The 13621-nt window shown below is 34.0% G+C and overlaps 1 protein-coding gene across 1 annotated transcript in view; it reads right to left on the minus strand.

Moving 5' to 3' along the window:
* The window catches only part of DGKH (diacylglycerol kinase eta), a 178432-nt gene that overhangs the window by 43592 nt on the left and 121219 nt on the right, over positions 1-13621 (minus strand). The window contains exons 15-18 of the mRNA XM_032611105.1: positions 10267-10366; positions 8451-8724; positions 7648-7770; positions 4283-4408 (exon numbers count right to left, since the gene is read on the minus strand). Coding sequence (XP_032466996.1) covers positions 4283-4408; positions 7648-7770; positions 8451-8724; positions 10267-10366 — 623 coding nt within the window. The remainder of the gene's footprint in view (positions 1-4282; positions 4409-7647; positions 7771-8450; positions 8725-10266; positions 10367-13621) is intronic.

Raw genomic sequence — 13621 nt, forward strand, 5'->3', positions numbered from 1 at the left:
TAACCAGCAGTGCATGAAAGTTCCAATTTCTCCATGTCCTTGCCAATATTTGTTATTATCTGTCTTTTTTTGATAGTCATCCCAATAGGGTAAAGTGGTATCTCATTGTGGATTTCACTTCATTTCCCTGTGAGCAATGATGTTGAGCATCTTTTCATGTGCTTATTGGACATTTGAATAACTTTTAGGGAAAATGTCTACTCAGATCCTTTGACCATTTTTAAATTGGGATATGTCTTTCTATTGTTGAATTTTTAAGATTTATCTATATATCTTGGATGCTAGTCCTTTATCAGATATATTATTTGCAACTATTTTCTCCCATCCTGTGGATTGGATCTCACTTTCTTGACAGTGCCCTTTGATTCACAAAAATTTTTAATTTTAGTGAAGTCTAATTTATCTTTTTTTCTTTTGTTGTTTGTGTTTTTGGAGTCATGGCTAAGAAACATTGCCTAATCCAAGGTTATGAACATTTATGTCTATGTTTTCATTTTATAGTTTCATATTTTTAGCTCTTACCTTTAAGTCTTTTATCCATAATGAGTTAATTTTTATATATGGTGTGAGGCAGGGGTCCATCATAATTCTTTGCATGTGAATATCTAGTTGCCCTGGTACCACTGATTGAAAAGACTATTCTTTCCTCATTAAATAATTGTCTTAGCACATTTGTTGAAAATCAATTGACCATAAATGTAGGGGTTTATTTCTGGACTTTCAGTTCTATTCTATTGATCTATATGACCATTTTCATGGCAGCTCTATGCAGTTTTGATTACTGTAGCTTTGGAGGAAATTTTGAAATCAGAAAGTGTTTTTCCTTCAACTTTGTTCTTCCTTTTCAAGACTTTTCAGCTATCCTGAGTTCTTCGTATTTCCATTAAGAATTTTAAGGTCAGCTTATCAATTTCTTCAAAAAAGGCAATTGTGATTTTGATAAGGGTTGTGTGGAATCTTTGGCTCAATTTGAGGAGAGCTGCCATCTGAGTAATATCTAGTCCTCTGATCCATGAACACAGATGTCTTTCAATTTTGTTAGGTCTTTTAAAATTTCTTTCAACAATGTTTTGTAGTTTTCAGTATTCAAATAGTTCAGCTTCTTGGTTAAATTTACTCAGTTTTTTGGGTTATTTTGGATGCTATTGGAAATTATTTTCTAAAGATCTTCAGATTGTTCATTACTAGTGTACAGAAATACAATTATTTTTTATATATTGCTCTTTTATCTTGAAACCTTGTTTTTGTTTATTAGCTCTAATTGTGCATGTGTGTGTGTGTGTGTGTGTGTGTGTATTCCTTAGGATTTTCTATATACAAGGTCAAAGTATGAAGAGATACAGTTTTGCTTTCTCTTTTCCAGTTTGAATGCCTTTAATTCTTTTTATTTTGCCTAATTGCCCAAGGTAGAAGCTCCAACAAGGCTGAATAGAAGTGGGTAGTTTGGACATCCTTGTCTTGCTCCTAATATTAGGGAGAAAGATTTCAGCCTTTCACCATTAAATATGAGGTTGGCTATAGGTTTTTCATAGATGCCCTTCTCAGGCTAAAGAAGTTTTTTTCTATTCCTAGTTTGTTGAGTGGTATTACCACTGAAAGGTGTCGAATTCTTTTTAAATGCCTTTTCTGTATTTATTGAGATGATTGTATAGTTTTTGCTCCTTATTCTATTAAGATGGTATACTACATTGATTAATTTTCATATGTTGCATCAATTCTGCATTAGTAGGATACTATGCACTTGATCATGGTGTATAATTCTTTTTATATGTTGTTGGATTCAGTTAGCTAGGATTTTGTTGAGGATTTTTGTGTTACTATTCATCAAGGATATTGGTCTATAGTTTTCTCATGATGTCTTTGACTGGTTTTGGTGTCAGGGTAATACTGGCCTCATAGAATGAGTTAGAGAGTGTTCTTTCAACAACAACAACAAAAAGACACAAATGATCTTATTTCCAAAGCGGAAAGAGACTAACAGACAAAGAAAACAAACTTATGGTTACCAAAGGGGAAAGGGATGTGGGGGGAGGGATAAATTAGGAGGCTGGGATTAACATACACACACTACTATGTATAAAATAGATAACCAACAAGGATCTACTACTGTATAGCACAGGGAACTATACTCAATGTTATGTAATAACCTATAAAGGAAAAGAATCTGAAAAAGAATATATATATGAAACTGAATTGCTGTGCTATACATCTGAAACTTACATGATAATGTAAATCAACTACACTTTAATAAAAAATAAATAAAATGTAAGTTAAGAAAAGTGTTCTTTCTTTTTCTAGTTTTTGGAAGAGTTTGTAAGGGACTGGTGTATTAATTCTTCTTTAAACATTTGGTAGAATTCACCAGTGAAGCAATTTGGGCCTGGGCTTTTCTTTGGAGGAAGTTTTTTGATTACTAATTCAATCTCTTTCCTTGTCATAGATCCAGCTAGATTTTCTATTTCTTCTTGAATCAGTTTCAGTAGTTTGCCTGTTTCTAGGAGTTTGTCCATTTCATCTAAGTTATCTAATTTGTTGGCATGCAATATTTTATAGTTTTTCCTTACAATCCTTTCTATTTCTGTAAGGTCCATAGCAAAGTCTCCTCTTTCATTCCTGATTTAAGGAACTTGAATCTTCTCTCTTATTTTCTGGGTCAGTCTAGCTAAAGGCTTATCAATTTTGTTAAACTGTTCACAGAACCAACTTCTGGTTTTATTGATTTTCTGTAATGTTTTATATTCTCCTATTTCACTTATTTCCACTAAAAACTTTATTATTTCCTTCCTACTGCTTGTTATGGGTTTGTTTACTCTTATTTTTCTAGTTTATTGAAGTGGAGAGTTAGGTTTTTGTAGTCATTCTACTTTTCAAATGTAGACATTTAATACATTTCACTCTAGCACTACTTTAGCTGCATCAAATAAATTTTGGTACGGTGTATTTTTGTTTTCATTCATACCAAAGTATTTTTTAAAATTTCTCTGTGATTTGTTTTTCTTTGACCCACTTATTTCCACATATTTGTGCATTTCCCAAATTTCCTTCTGTTATTGATTTTTAATTTCATTCCATTGTGGTTGGAGATCATACTTTCTATGATTTCAATCCTTCTAAATTTATTTAGAATTGTTTTATGGCCTAATATATGGTCTATCTTGGAGAATTTTCCATATGCACTTGAGAAGAATGTGTATTTTGCTATCGTTAGGTGGAGTGTTCTGTAGACATATTAGCTATACTTGTCTTACGTGTTTTTCAAATTTTCTATTTCCTTCTTGCTGTCTAGTTGTTTTATTCATTACTGAGAGTGGGATAATAAAGTCTCCAACTATTATTATTGAATTATGATTCACCTTTAAAAATAATTTGTAGGAGAAATTGATTTTCAGGGTGTAATTTGGGTTCCAATCTACTCTGGAACGAATCTGGAAAGTTTTCACTGAGTCAAACAAATGGTACTTAAGGAGACCTCTGAGACATCTACATCTACATCTACATCTACATCTACATCTACATCTACATCTACATCCCATCCTTTCCACACAAGTCCTTTGGTTTCTGCTAATATTATCCTAATCCCAAGTCTTTATCCAGGGAAGGCTATGGAGATACATAAAAGGTAGTAGAATATAAGATCAAGTTTACCATAAGTACTTACATGCAGATTCCTGGGCTCCACTCTAGAACTACTCAATCAGAATTTCTCAGGGCAGGGTTCAGAAACACTTGCTTTAATACTTCCTAGGCAACTCTTGTACACACCAAAGTCTAAGGATCTGGACTCTGACTGACAAGAGTACCAAGAACATTTTCTTAAAGGAACATTTACCTTTAAGAACACATTTCTAGGGACTTCCCTGGTGGTTCAGTGGTAAAGAATCCGCCTTACAATGCAGGGGACGCAGGTTTGATCCCTGGTCAGGGAGCTAAGATCCCACGTGCCGCTGGGCAGCTAAGCCCACGTGCCGCAAACTACAAAGCCCACGTACCCTGGAGCCTGCGCACCACAACTGGAGAAGAGAAAACCCGCACAACACCACTAGAGAGAAGCTTGCGCACCACAATGAAGAGCCCACACGCCTCAACGACAGGTCCTGCATGCCTCAACGAAGATCCCGGTGCCACAACTAAGACCCGGCACAGCCAAAAATAAACAAAAATAAATAAATAATAAATCTTAAAAAAAAAAAAAAGAACACAGTTCTATAGTTCAGGAAAATGAGTACTTATACGTTTTCACGGAAATACTTAAAAATACACCATGTTTCAGAATCTGTACTACCTGGGCAGATTATTCTGGTATTGAGCACTGGGAGGTTTTCTTTACTGGCTGCCACAGCAGGACCAGAGCCAGAGTCAGTTTGGGAACGACTTGCCCGGCCATCTGGAGACCTAGGTGCAGTTTTAACTGTTGGCAAAAAGTCCAGATTAAAAGGAGATAAAGTTACAAAAATAAGCAAGTCCTTACACACTCAAGACATAAAATAATTTCATACATGTTTAATCAGTAGAACCAAAAATAATTACATTGTGTTTATTCTTTTACCATTTTCTGTTCATTTTCTTGGGATTTACTATGTGGAAGGAGTCTGCCACAGTTAGAAGTCTTGATCTCCCATTTTGAACAGATGGCAATTAATAAAAAATAGATGCTTACCATAATTAAAGGTCAGTGATACTCATAATTTGAATGTGAGAAACCCATTATTTAAAAAAAAGGCAATTCTGAAGCCTGACAATTTTTGAAAACGGAACATGTGTTGCAGTGTATACTACCAATGCAATCCTTTTCTCAAAAATGTTGGATAAATGATAAAATTTAAGGAATGTAATTCCCAGAGCTAACAGTGAAACATGAGTAACATTTTCTTCTACACTTGGAAGGAAAAATATTATTTTTTCAAATGAAACCAATATACTTTTCCTGTACTTCCCAATTAATTATTTACTCAAGACAATGATTTGTCCAAAACAGTTTTATCATATTTTTATAAAAGCTCAATATGTTTAAAAAATTATTCCAAAACAGAATTACTCTCAAAGTAAACAACAAAAAGAGAGATTTAATTCTATCTAAACTGGGGCACTTTAATGGAGAGCAAATAGTATCTTTAACTAATTTAGGAGCGATTGGCAAGTGTTTAAAAAAACAGTAATCCTCAAACTCAATTTAAAAATACTCTAAAACTTAATTATCTTTACTCTCCCTAAGACTAATTACAAACTAACTATATTAATCTTACACACTCATCTCTCTGTTCAAAAACAGTCCAGGTGCACTAAAGAAAAGTAGCAGAACAGCCACTCTTTTTTTTTTTTTTTGACAGATGGGAGCCCTGGAACTAATTTCTAATAAAAATAACCTTTTGATATTCATCTCTGATAAAAAACAGAGTGTGTTCTAGTGACTAAGATTGATCTTCCATTGCAGGTAACTAAATTAATGTTTCATGGTTCTTCTTAAACATAACATCTCATTGATCATATTAATGTGTATTTTGCACATCTCAGATACACGAATTATTACATTATTCAATGATAATACAATGAATATGCTTCAAAAAATTAATGATTAACACAGAAACACTTCTACTGCTACTGATTCCCACTGAATTGGATTACTAGCCAAAAAATAAGATCAAATACTGCTCCATAAAGACTTGTTCAACCTATGCCTATTTCAATAACAATATCTACACCACTATATCTGTATTTTTTTGGTTTCCTTTGCAGGCTATAATGGAAGTGTCAAATTCATGAGAGTATAGTAAGGTGGGATGGTAGCTGGTTAGAAAACCATTACCAATGAGTGCTGAAAAACCAATCCTCCAAAGAGAGCCATTCATTATGGCTCACTATGTCCAGAATGAGTAGTACAGGTATCGGAGTATTCTTGCATTACAGAAATATCTGGAGAATATTGCTCAAAACGGAGCATCGTATTTTAATGGGGTATCATAGTGACCAAACGGGTGCAACCAGAAAAAAAAAGTATAAAATCATCAAATTAGATTGGTAAAACAATTTAGGAGAGAGAATCTGGAAAAGAAGATATAATGTGTGGGAAGAGACTACGATGCCATGAAAGCTGTTTTCAGTATCATTTCAGGGTTGCCACACAGCAGAGTCATCTTCAATATCGTGAAATGATGTGTGTAAAATTGCTTTTAAACTAGCCATAAAGCCCTACACAAATGTCAGTAGTTGTTACTGTTAACATTATCATACATAAAAGTTTATTAATAATAACTGTAATCATGGGTAGAAATTTAAGGAAGAATATATAAAGCTCAATACATTAACAAAAAAAAAAAAACTTCCTAAGAATTAGAGCTGACCATAAGAGGGGGACGAAGTGAAAGTGAGTAGTCCGAAGGCTCAATGACCATCGGTCAAGGTTGTAAAATATGCCTGCGTTGGATTATATCCTGCAATGGGGCCATTTAAGGTCTAAAAGATCTAAGGTTATAAAATTGGGTTGTGTGCTGGAATAGGTACACATAAGGTCTAAGAGGACTAAGGATGTAGAATATAAAAGCACTGGTTGTATGTCAGACATGTGGGGTCTATAATATGGTCTAATTTCAAAGTTCCTAAGAGTTTTAAATACAATTAAGAACTACTCTTTCAAAGTTAGTGTAGTTAGCGACAACAACGGAAGTAGTAGCAATAATCATAATAGTGATAATGACAGCAAACATTCCTTTACAGCACAATGTACCAGGTGCTATTTTAGGCACTTAATGTGTGTTAACTTATTTAAAGGTCGCAACAAGTAGGTACATTATTATCATTTTATCACTATTATCATTATAGCATTTCACAAATGAGGAAACCACAGAGAACTTAGGTAATCTATCCAAGTTTATATGTAATGAAAGTAAAAGCAAAAATTTATTGATGGCAAACAGTTGTGATATAATATCCATTGATTTTCATTAGTACTATGTAATTATTTTCATATTATCTTCTCATCTTCATTAATATTTCTGCTTGTTTTATTCTAGTAAATTAACACTTTTTCCCTCATACATGAAAAATTAAAAGTATAAATTCATTTTCAATTAAAACCTAAAAGGTAGAGAAATAGTTAATATTATTCAAGCAACTACACAATAATTTCCTGGCAAAAATAATTTCAGTAGAGATAGGGTTGTAACTAGATGTCCTATGATTTAAAAACTTAATTTAGCGATAAGGATTATCAGCCATCTAGGCTGATCAATGGAACTCAAGGGACTGATAAATTATTTAAATGTCAAGTTTTATGCATGTGAGGCCTGCAGCTTCCATATTATTCTCAAAGGAATCTGAGGGTTAAAATAGGTTAAAAACTGCTGTTTTGGTGTTTACTCTTTCTTCAGGAAAATTAAGATATTTAGCCACATTTGGTCCCCAAATCCTTAGTTTATTATGATGATTTCTAGATCATGTGATAAAAAAGGGATGTGAGAGTATTTGACAACGGTCTAAATAATGTTACCTTCATTATTTTAGCATTCATGAATATCTAAGCTTTAACTTCTGAAAAACCTTGTTAAAAATAAAAATACAAATAGTTTATTTCAAACTGACAGGCCTTTCAAAAACTAAAAGCAGAATTACATTTTATTTAATTCCAAAATAATTTTATCACAGTTTTCTTACCAGTTAATGACGCTTTTGCATCATCTTCTTTTGATTCATCTTTAGACTCATCTGTTTCTGTGCTATCGTAATCAAATGATTGATTAACTGGTTCAGAGGAGTGAACTGTCTGGTCATCCATCACTTTAAGTACCCAGAAGAGAAGTATGTTTGAACAAGCAAAAATAAGATCCATAAATATTAAAATATGCTTAAAAAAGGAAAATTGAAATAGAAACCCAGAGATTCCACATTCACAAATAAGCACTGATTGGCGATGAACTCTGGGGTCATGTGATGTCTGTTAAGTACTAGATTATAAAAGGAAATATTTTAAAGTGTCAAAATTATATTTTTAGTGGAAGAGAAAAATAAAATATAAGAACTTTAGAGAATGAAATACAAGTCCAATTACAAGTTACAATCTGTTTCTGAATATTAATTATTTGTATTAAAGTTAACTTCTAATCTACTACTAAAATTCTAAGAGAAGTATACATATTACATTAATACAAAAAAATAAAATATACGTGTAACTTTTATAAACTCTTAAAGAAGCAACATCAACATTTAGGAAATAAATGTTAAAATATTTTCAAAGTAGTTTATAGGTTTGATATTCTTTAAGAATTTAACAGATTCCAGTTTAAAAAATTTTAGAAATATGATTTAAAGGTAATTTTTAACTTTATTTTAATGTTTCCAGTGTACTTTATCTCTGAAACTTTTTAAAGTGTGTCCAGACTGACCAACAGGAAAATTCCCTTGTGCTTGCCACGGGAATGCTGCTCCCTTCTTCAGAAGTTACTTTTGTTAATGTGTACCTTTTCCGGCCTCTTCAATGACTTGCCTCACTGCTTTCTTTAAACTGTTTGCCCGCAGCATTATTTCCCTCGGTTTGACAGTTTTCTGGGAGGAAGGTTTTGTAGTGTCATCCAAGAGTTGTTCCTTGCTTTCACACAAGGATTCTTCGCTGGACGATTCCACAGGATCTTCTTCTACAATGAGAGGGCTGATGCCCGGGAGAACCGGACTAGCCTGGGAATCTGTGTGCAAAGCCTGGAGCAGTTGTTCAAGCTTCTCATTTAGAACTGAACACTAAGAAAACAAAAACGCGGCAATGAATCTTCATTTAGTGGAGATGGAAAGTGATAGTTTAAATGAATGGTTTTTGATTTTTAGAGGAAAGATGCCTACACTGATGTTTATCATTAATTGGTTATCGATTATAAATTATACCTTAGACAGCTATGGACTTAATAATTTATAATTTTTTAGAAAACAGCACAATTATTCTGTAAATTTACTGATTTATACTTCCAGAACTATTCAAGCACCACTGCACACGTGAAAATCTTTACAATCTTCCCAAAGCTATTTTTCTTTAAAAGAAAACAACGAAGGCTTCACGATAAAGTGACACATTACATTAACAATTTACACATTACACAAAATTTGCTGTACATTATACAGCAAAACATTGCATAAACTTTTTTTTTTTAGTAATCAACTTACGGCACTGCCAAGCCTGTCTGAGTCTTGTAAACACAAACTGCCAAGTCTGGCTGAGTCTTGTAAACTCACCTTCAAACCTTTGGCTTGCAAAAGAGTGACAGTACTTAAGGGATTATTGGCTCAAAGAAAGAGAAAAAGGAATATGCACAGGATAAGGAAGAACGATGCAGAACGATGCAGAAAGAAAACAGGTACTGGGCCCTTGTTTCTTTCTGCTTTTCTTGAATTCCTAAGAGTAAAGAAACATTTAGAACTGAAGCTATTGACACTACTGCCTAATATACGTTTTACCTCCACACAATTTCCAGTCCCTTCCGCCTCCCTTTATTTTTGATGACTTGCCAAGAGAGAGTTACAGCAGAGATAGTTATGAGAAAAAAGTGTGACTACAGAGGGTTTCTGTTTCCTGAAGCTCTCCACAGAGCAGAAAAACAAGAGAAAGAGGTTGAAAACTTCAAATGTATATTTCTATTTTCTTTTCCTTCCACTCAATCAAACCACCATCTACAGCTGGGGAAGATCATTCCTTTGCAAAGCCCAAGAGAGCCAAGCGTTTTGTGAGAATGCCCTGTCGTGAACAAATGAAAGCAAAGATGGCAGCATTCAAGGTTCAGTAAACGATTCTTATTTCAGCCTCAGAAAGCTCACAACGGAAAAGAAATACCTATAAAGAAAAAGGCAAAGCAAGAAACAGAACCCTGAAAGAGGTCGAGGATCATAACATCTGGGAAATCCAAGCAATGATGCTGGGAGGGAACTTGAGGGGCCAAGGTTTGCCTGGAAGTGGAAAACCATTACTCTTCCCACTGGAAAGCCAGCTTCCCAGCATTTCCCCCCATGTGACCTGACTACTGTACATTTCTCCTTCAAAATGTCAATCAGTGGGAAAAAGGAGTTGAGTTATCAAGTTCGGCGTGTTGGTCTTCAGCAATGCAGTTTTCCTACATATTAAAGGGACTAACCATAAAGCATGTTTTAAACCCTCCTATCTGATTCAAAAGTAATTTTTCTCTTGGTTTAAGATATTTTGGCAGGAAAGCCACTTAATCAATTTAGCTATAAAACACAGTTCAATATTAACACTGTCAGTAAAAAACCTTCCTGTCCTGAACACTTCCCGCTTACTTTATTGGCCACGGCATCGGCTGCAACAGCTTTTTCCAACGTTTTTTCATGCGCCTTCTCTACTTTGGCAACGAAATCCTTTACAGTTTCACAAAGTACCCTTTGAAGAAAAGAAATTGTGCAAGTCAGGAAACTCGGTAGGCTGATTTGCTTCGATTTACAAACATATTTAAAAATAAGCACAATTAAGTAAACTGTTAAAATATCGGGATCATTTGTTTAGAAACCCATACTTGTATTTGCTGTGTAACATGTCCTATAGAAGTTCAAGACATTAGAAGTGATAAACGGATACATGAATAAACCTTGCTCTACATAATTTAAATAAGTCATTTTAAGGTTATAACAAGCCTTTCTCAAATATTTAAATTTTTAAAATTCTTGAGAAGAGTAGTTGTAGACCTTATTTAAAAAAGAAAGCATTATCTTCTGTACCTTATGTATCCTTATAACAGGACTTTCAGTGTTGAGCAGACAAGAATAAATCTGTCACTAATGGTGTCACTGCTGCTCTCCTATTCATTATATAGGTAACTATATTCTTCCTGAAGAGGAAAGAGGTTGTGCGTTATGCTGGAAACCAACCTGCCTCTTGACTTGAGTTATAGTCTCTGTAAATCCATTCATTTTTTTCCTTAAGATCACCAATGTAATACCATGCAGACTAACTGAATTTAGGTCTTGTTCGTGTCAGCAATATATAGTTTACTTGTTTGTTTCTTTTAATTACATTTGGTTTCTTTGCAATAGAAATAGACTAAAAGAAAAAAATCTGAAACATCAAAAAATTTGCCAAAAGTCTTTAGAACTGGTGTTGGATTAGAAACTACAACCAACAGAATGGTATATGACCAGCTTTTTGTAGGAAGCACTTATAAAGTGATTTTGAAAACAAAATCAGACTATTTAAAAATAACCATATTTCTCTTTAACATTGATAAAGGTTGAGGAATTTTAGGAAAAAAACCCCCAGATTACAGCAATTATTTTTTTCTATTATACTCACAATTTTCTCTGGTATGGGAGTGACATAAACTTTCCAGATACTTAAGTATTAGGAAATCGAGCCATTCAATAGATACAGTACACACACACACACACACACACACACACACACACACACTCTCTTCAAACCTTCACACTTATCATCTAAGAAATAAATGAATTACTCCTAACATTTTTTGTTTTGTTTGTTATTTTTGGCAACCATTTCTAGATTTCACTTGGACAAAAGGTAATACTTCCTAAACCTTTAAACTTTTTGGTTGGGCTTTTAAACAGATTTCTACAGAGACTCTAGCTAACCATTTATTAGAGATTCATTCATGTGTTTCATGTCAAGTTTGGTCTTCTTTGTTTATGTATAATACTTTTATGGAATTTCTTGAAATATTCAGACAGGCTACTATGAAATTTCTTCTATGAACTTTACTGAAAGCTTTTCTAAGACGTCCCACGTTTAAGAAGAGGAAACAATGACATTCCCTCCTCTTTACGGAACTCCAAAATAAAAGTTTTCCTTGTTATTATTACAAACTGTGTTGATAAATTTTCCTCTTGGATTTGTGAAATTGCATAGTGCCATAACATTATCATAGATACTTTTGCTGGCGTTTCACTAACTCCTAGGGACAGAGCCTGTTGGTCCATCTGTCTAGGAATGAAAGGGGCAGCAGAGGTGCTTCCTCACTTGTGCCATGCTGCTGAGGCAGACAGAGGCTCAGGGAGAGAGGAGGATACTGTGTTAGGGAACGTTTGCCACTTAGTTGGGGGAATCTTATGGTGCACTAAGTTCCATATTCCAGAAGACAGAGGATATTTATAATCTGGAGGAATGAATTCACTTTTTGTTATACCTAAATGGTGAATGCAGAGGTTTTTAAAATAGAAATAAAACATATACTTAAAAGCAGTGTGATTTCAAAGTCACACCAACTAGGAACTTGCAAACTTGGGGAAAAACAGTTTTAAGATGTATTTACTATAGTAACACAAAAAACATCCTCCAACTGATACAGTTTCCCACTTTAATACATAAAGACTTCCAGAAAATATGTGCAAAAATCAAATGAATGAAACTGGAACATGGATCTTCACATAGAGCTAAAAATATTCTAAATTCCTAATTCCACGTTTAATTAACATTAGTTATCATTTTGATGAGGCATATCCAGCACCGTACTTCTTTAGTTTTGTTCTCTCTCTTCCAAGCGGAACATGGTCAAATTATTCAGTTGAAGCTAACAACAGTCCACACAGCTAGCATGCTTTATGATTTCCACCATCATCTTAATTATGTTATATATGGATCTATACTTATCACTGGTAACAGCATCTTCATTTATCAGTTTTCCACTTATTTTTAATAGGGGTAAATGACAATAAAACATGCAAATGCTACACTAAGAAAAATACGGCAATGGTGCCCAAACAGAACCACAAGTTGGTAGTCAGTATCTGAAAACTTCATTTTGAATCTGATATTTAAAAGTTCCAATCAGAAATTAAAGGTAATTTACAAACATCAATGCATAATATATTAAAACCCCTAGCTATCTGTGTGCTCTGAGGAAAGATTCTAAGTACATATCTTACCTCATCTATTCAGTGAGGGCGTTTGCCTAAATTATCTCTAAGATAGATCCTAAATCTAAAATTCTATGGTTCTATGACAATGGTTCCAATTTTATTATTTTTTCCTGCTAATGATCCATTTTCTGAGAGGTTTTTTTAAAAATGTTTATGTATTATTTTTTTTTGGTGCATCAGGTCTTAGTTGCAGTGTGCAGGCTCTCTAGTTGTGGCGCACAGGCTCCAGAGCACTGTAGGCTCTGTAGTTGTGGCGTGCAGGCTCCCGAGCACATGGGCTCTGCAGTTTGTGGCATGCGGGTTCTCTAGTTGAGGCACAAGGGCTCAGTAGTTGCAGTGCATGGGCTTAGTTGCCCCGCAGCATGTGGGATCTTAGTTTCCCGACCAGGGATCAAACCCGTGTCCCCTGTATTGCTAGGTGGATTCTTAACCACTGGACCACCAGTGAAGTCCCTGAGAGTTTTTGTCTACAGAATAAATTGCATTTACTTAATAACTTGTTTTTTATTTTTATTAATAAATCACATCTATAATGACTAATTAGTCCTTCTGAATCTCAGAAGATAACTCATGTTACCATTACTGAACTGACAAAATTACAAAGTCAAGGAAACGTTGACTTTATGTTGATGAACTACATTAGTTAACCTACTTATTAGCTATGCTGATGAAATACAGCTTTTCCATCAGCATTTTCAACATTTTAACATGGTTAAAAATAGCTTAAGCTACTGGGAATTACTATTTTATGAAACAAATATAAACA

The sequence above is a fragment of the Phocoena sinus genome, chromosome 18, assembly GCF_008692025.1.
Source record: "Phocoena sinus isolate mPhoSin1 chromosome 18, mPhoSin1.pri, whole genome shotgun sequence".
Classification (NCBI taxonomy): Eukaryota; Metazoa; Chordata; class Mammalia; order Artiodactyla; family Phocoenidae; genus Phocoena; species Phocoena sinus.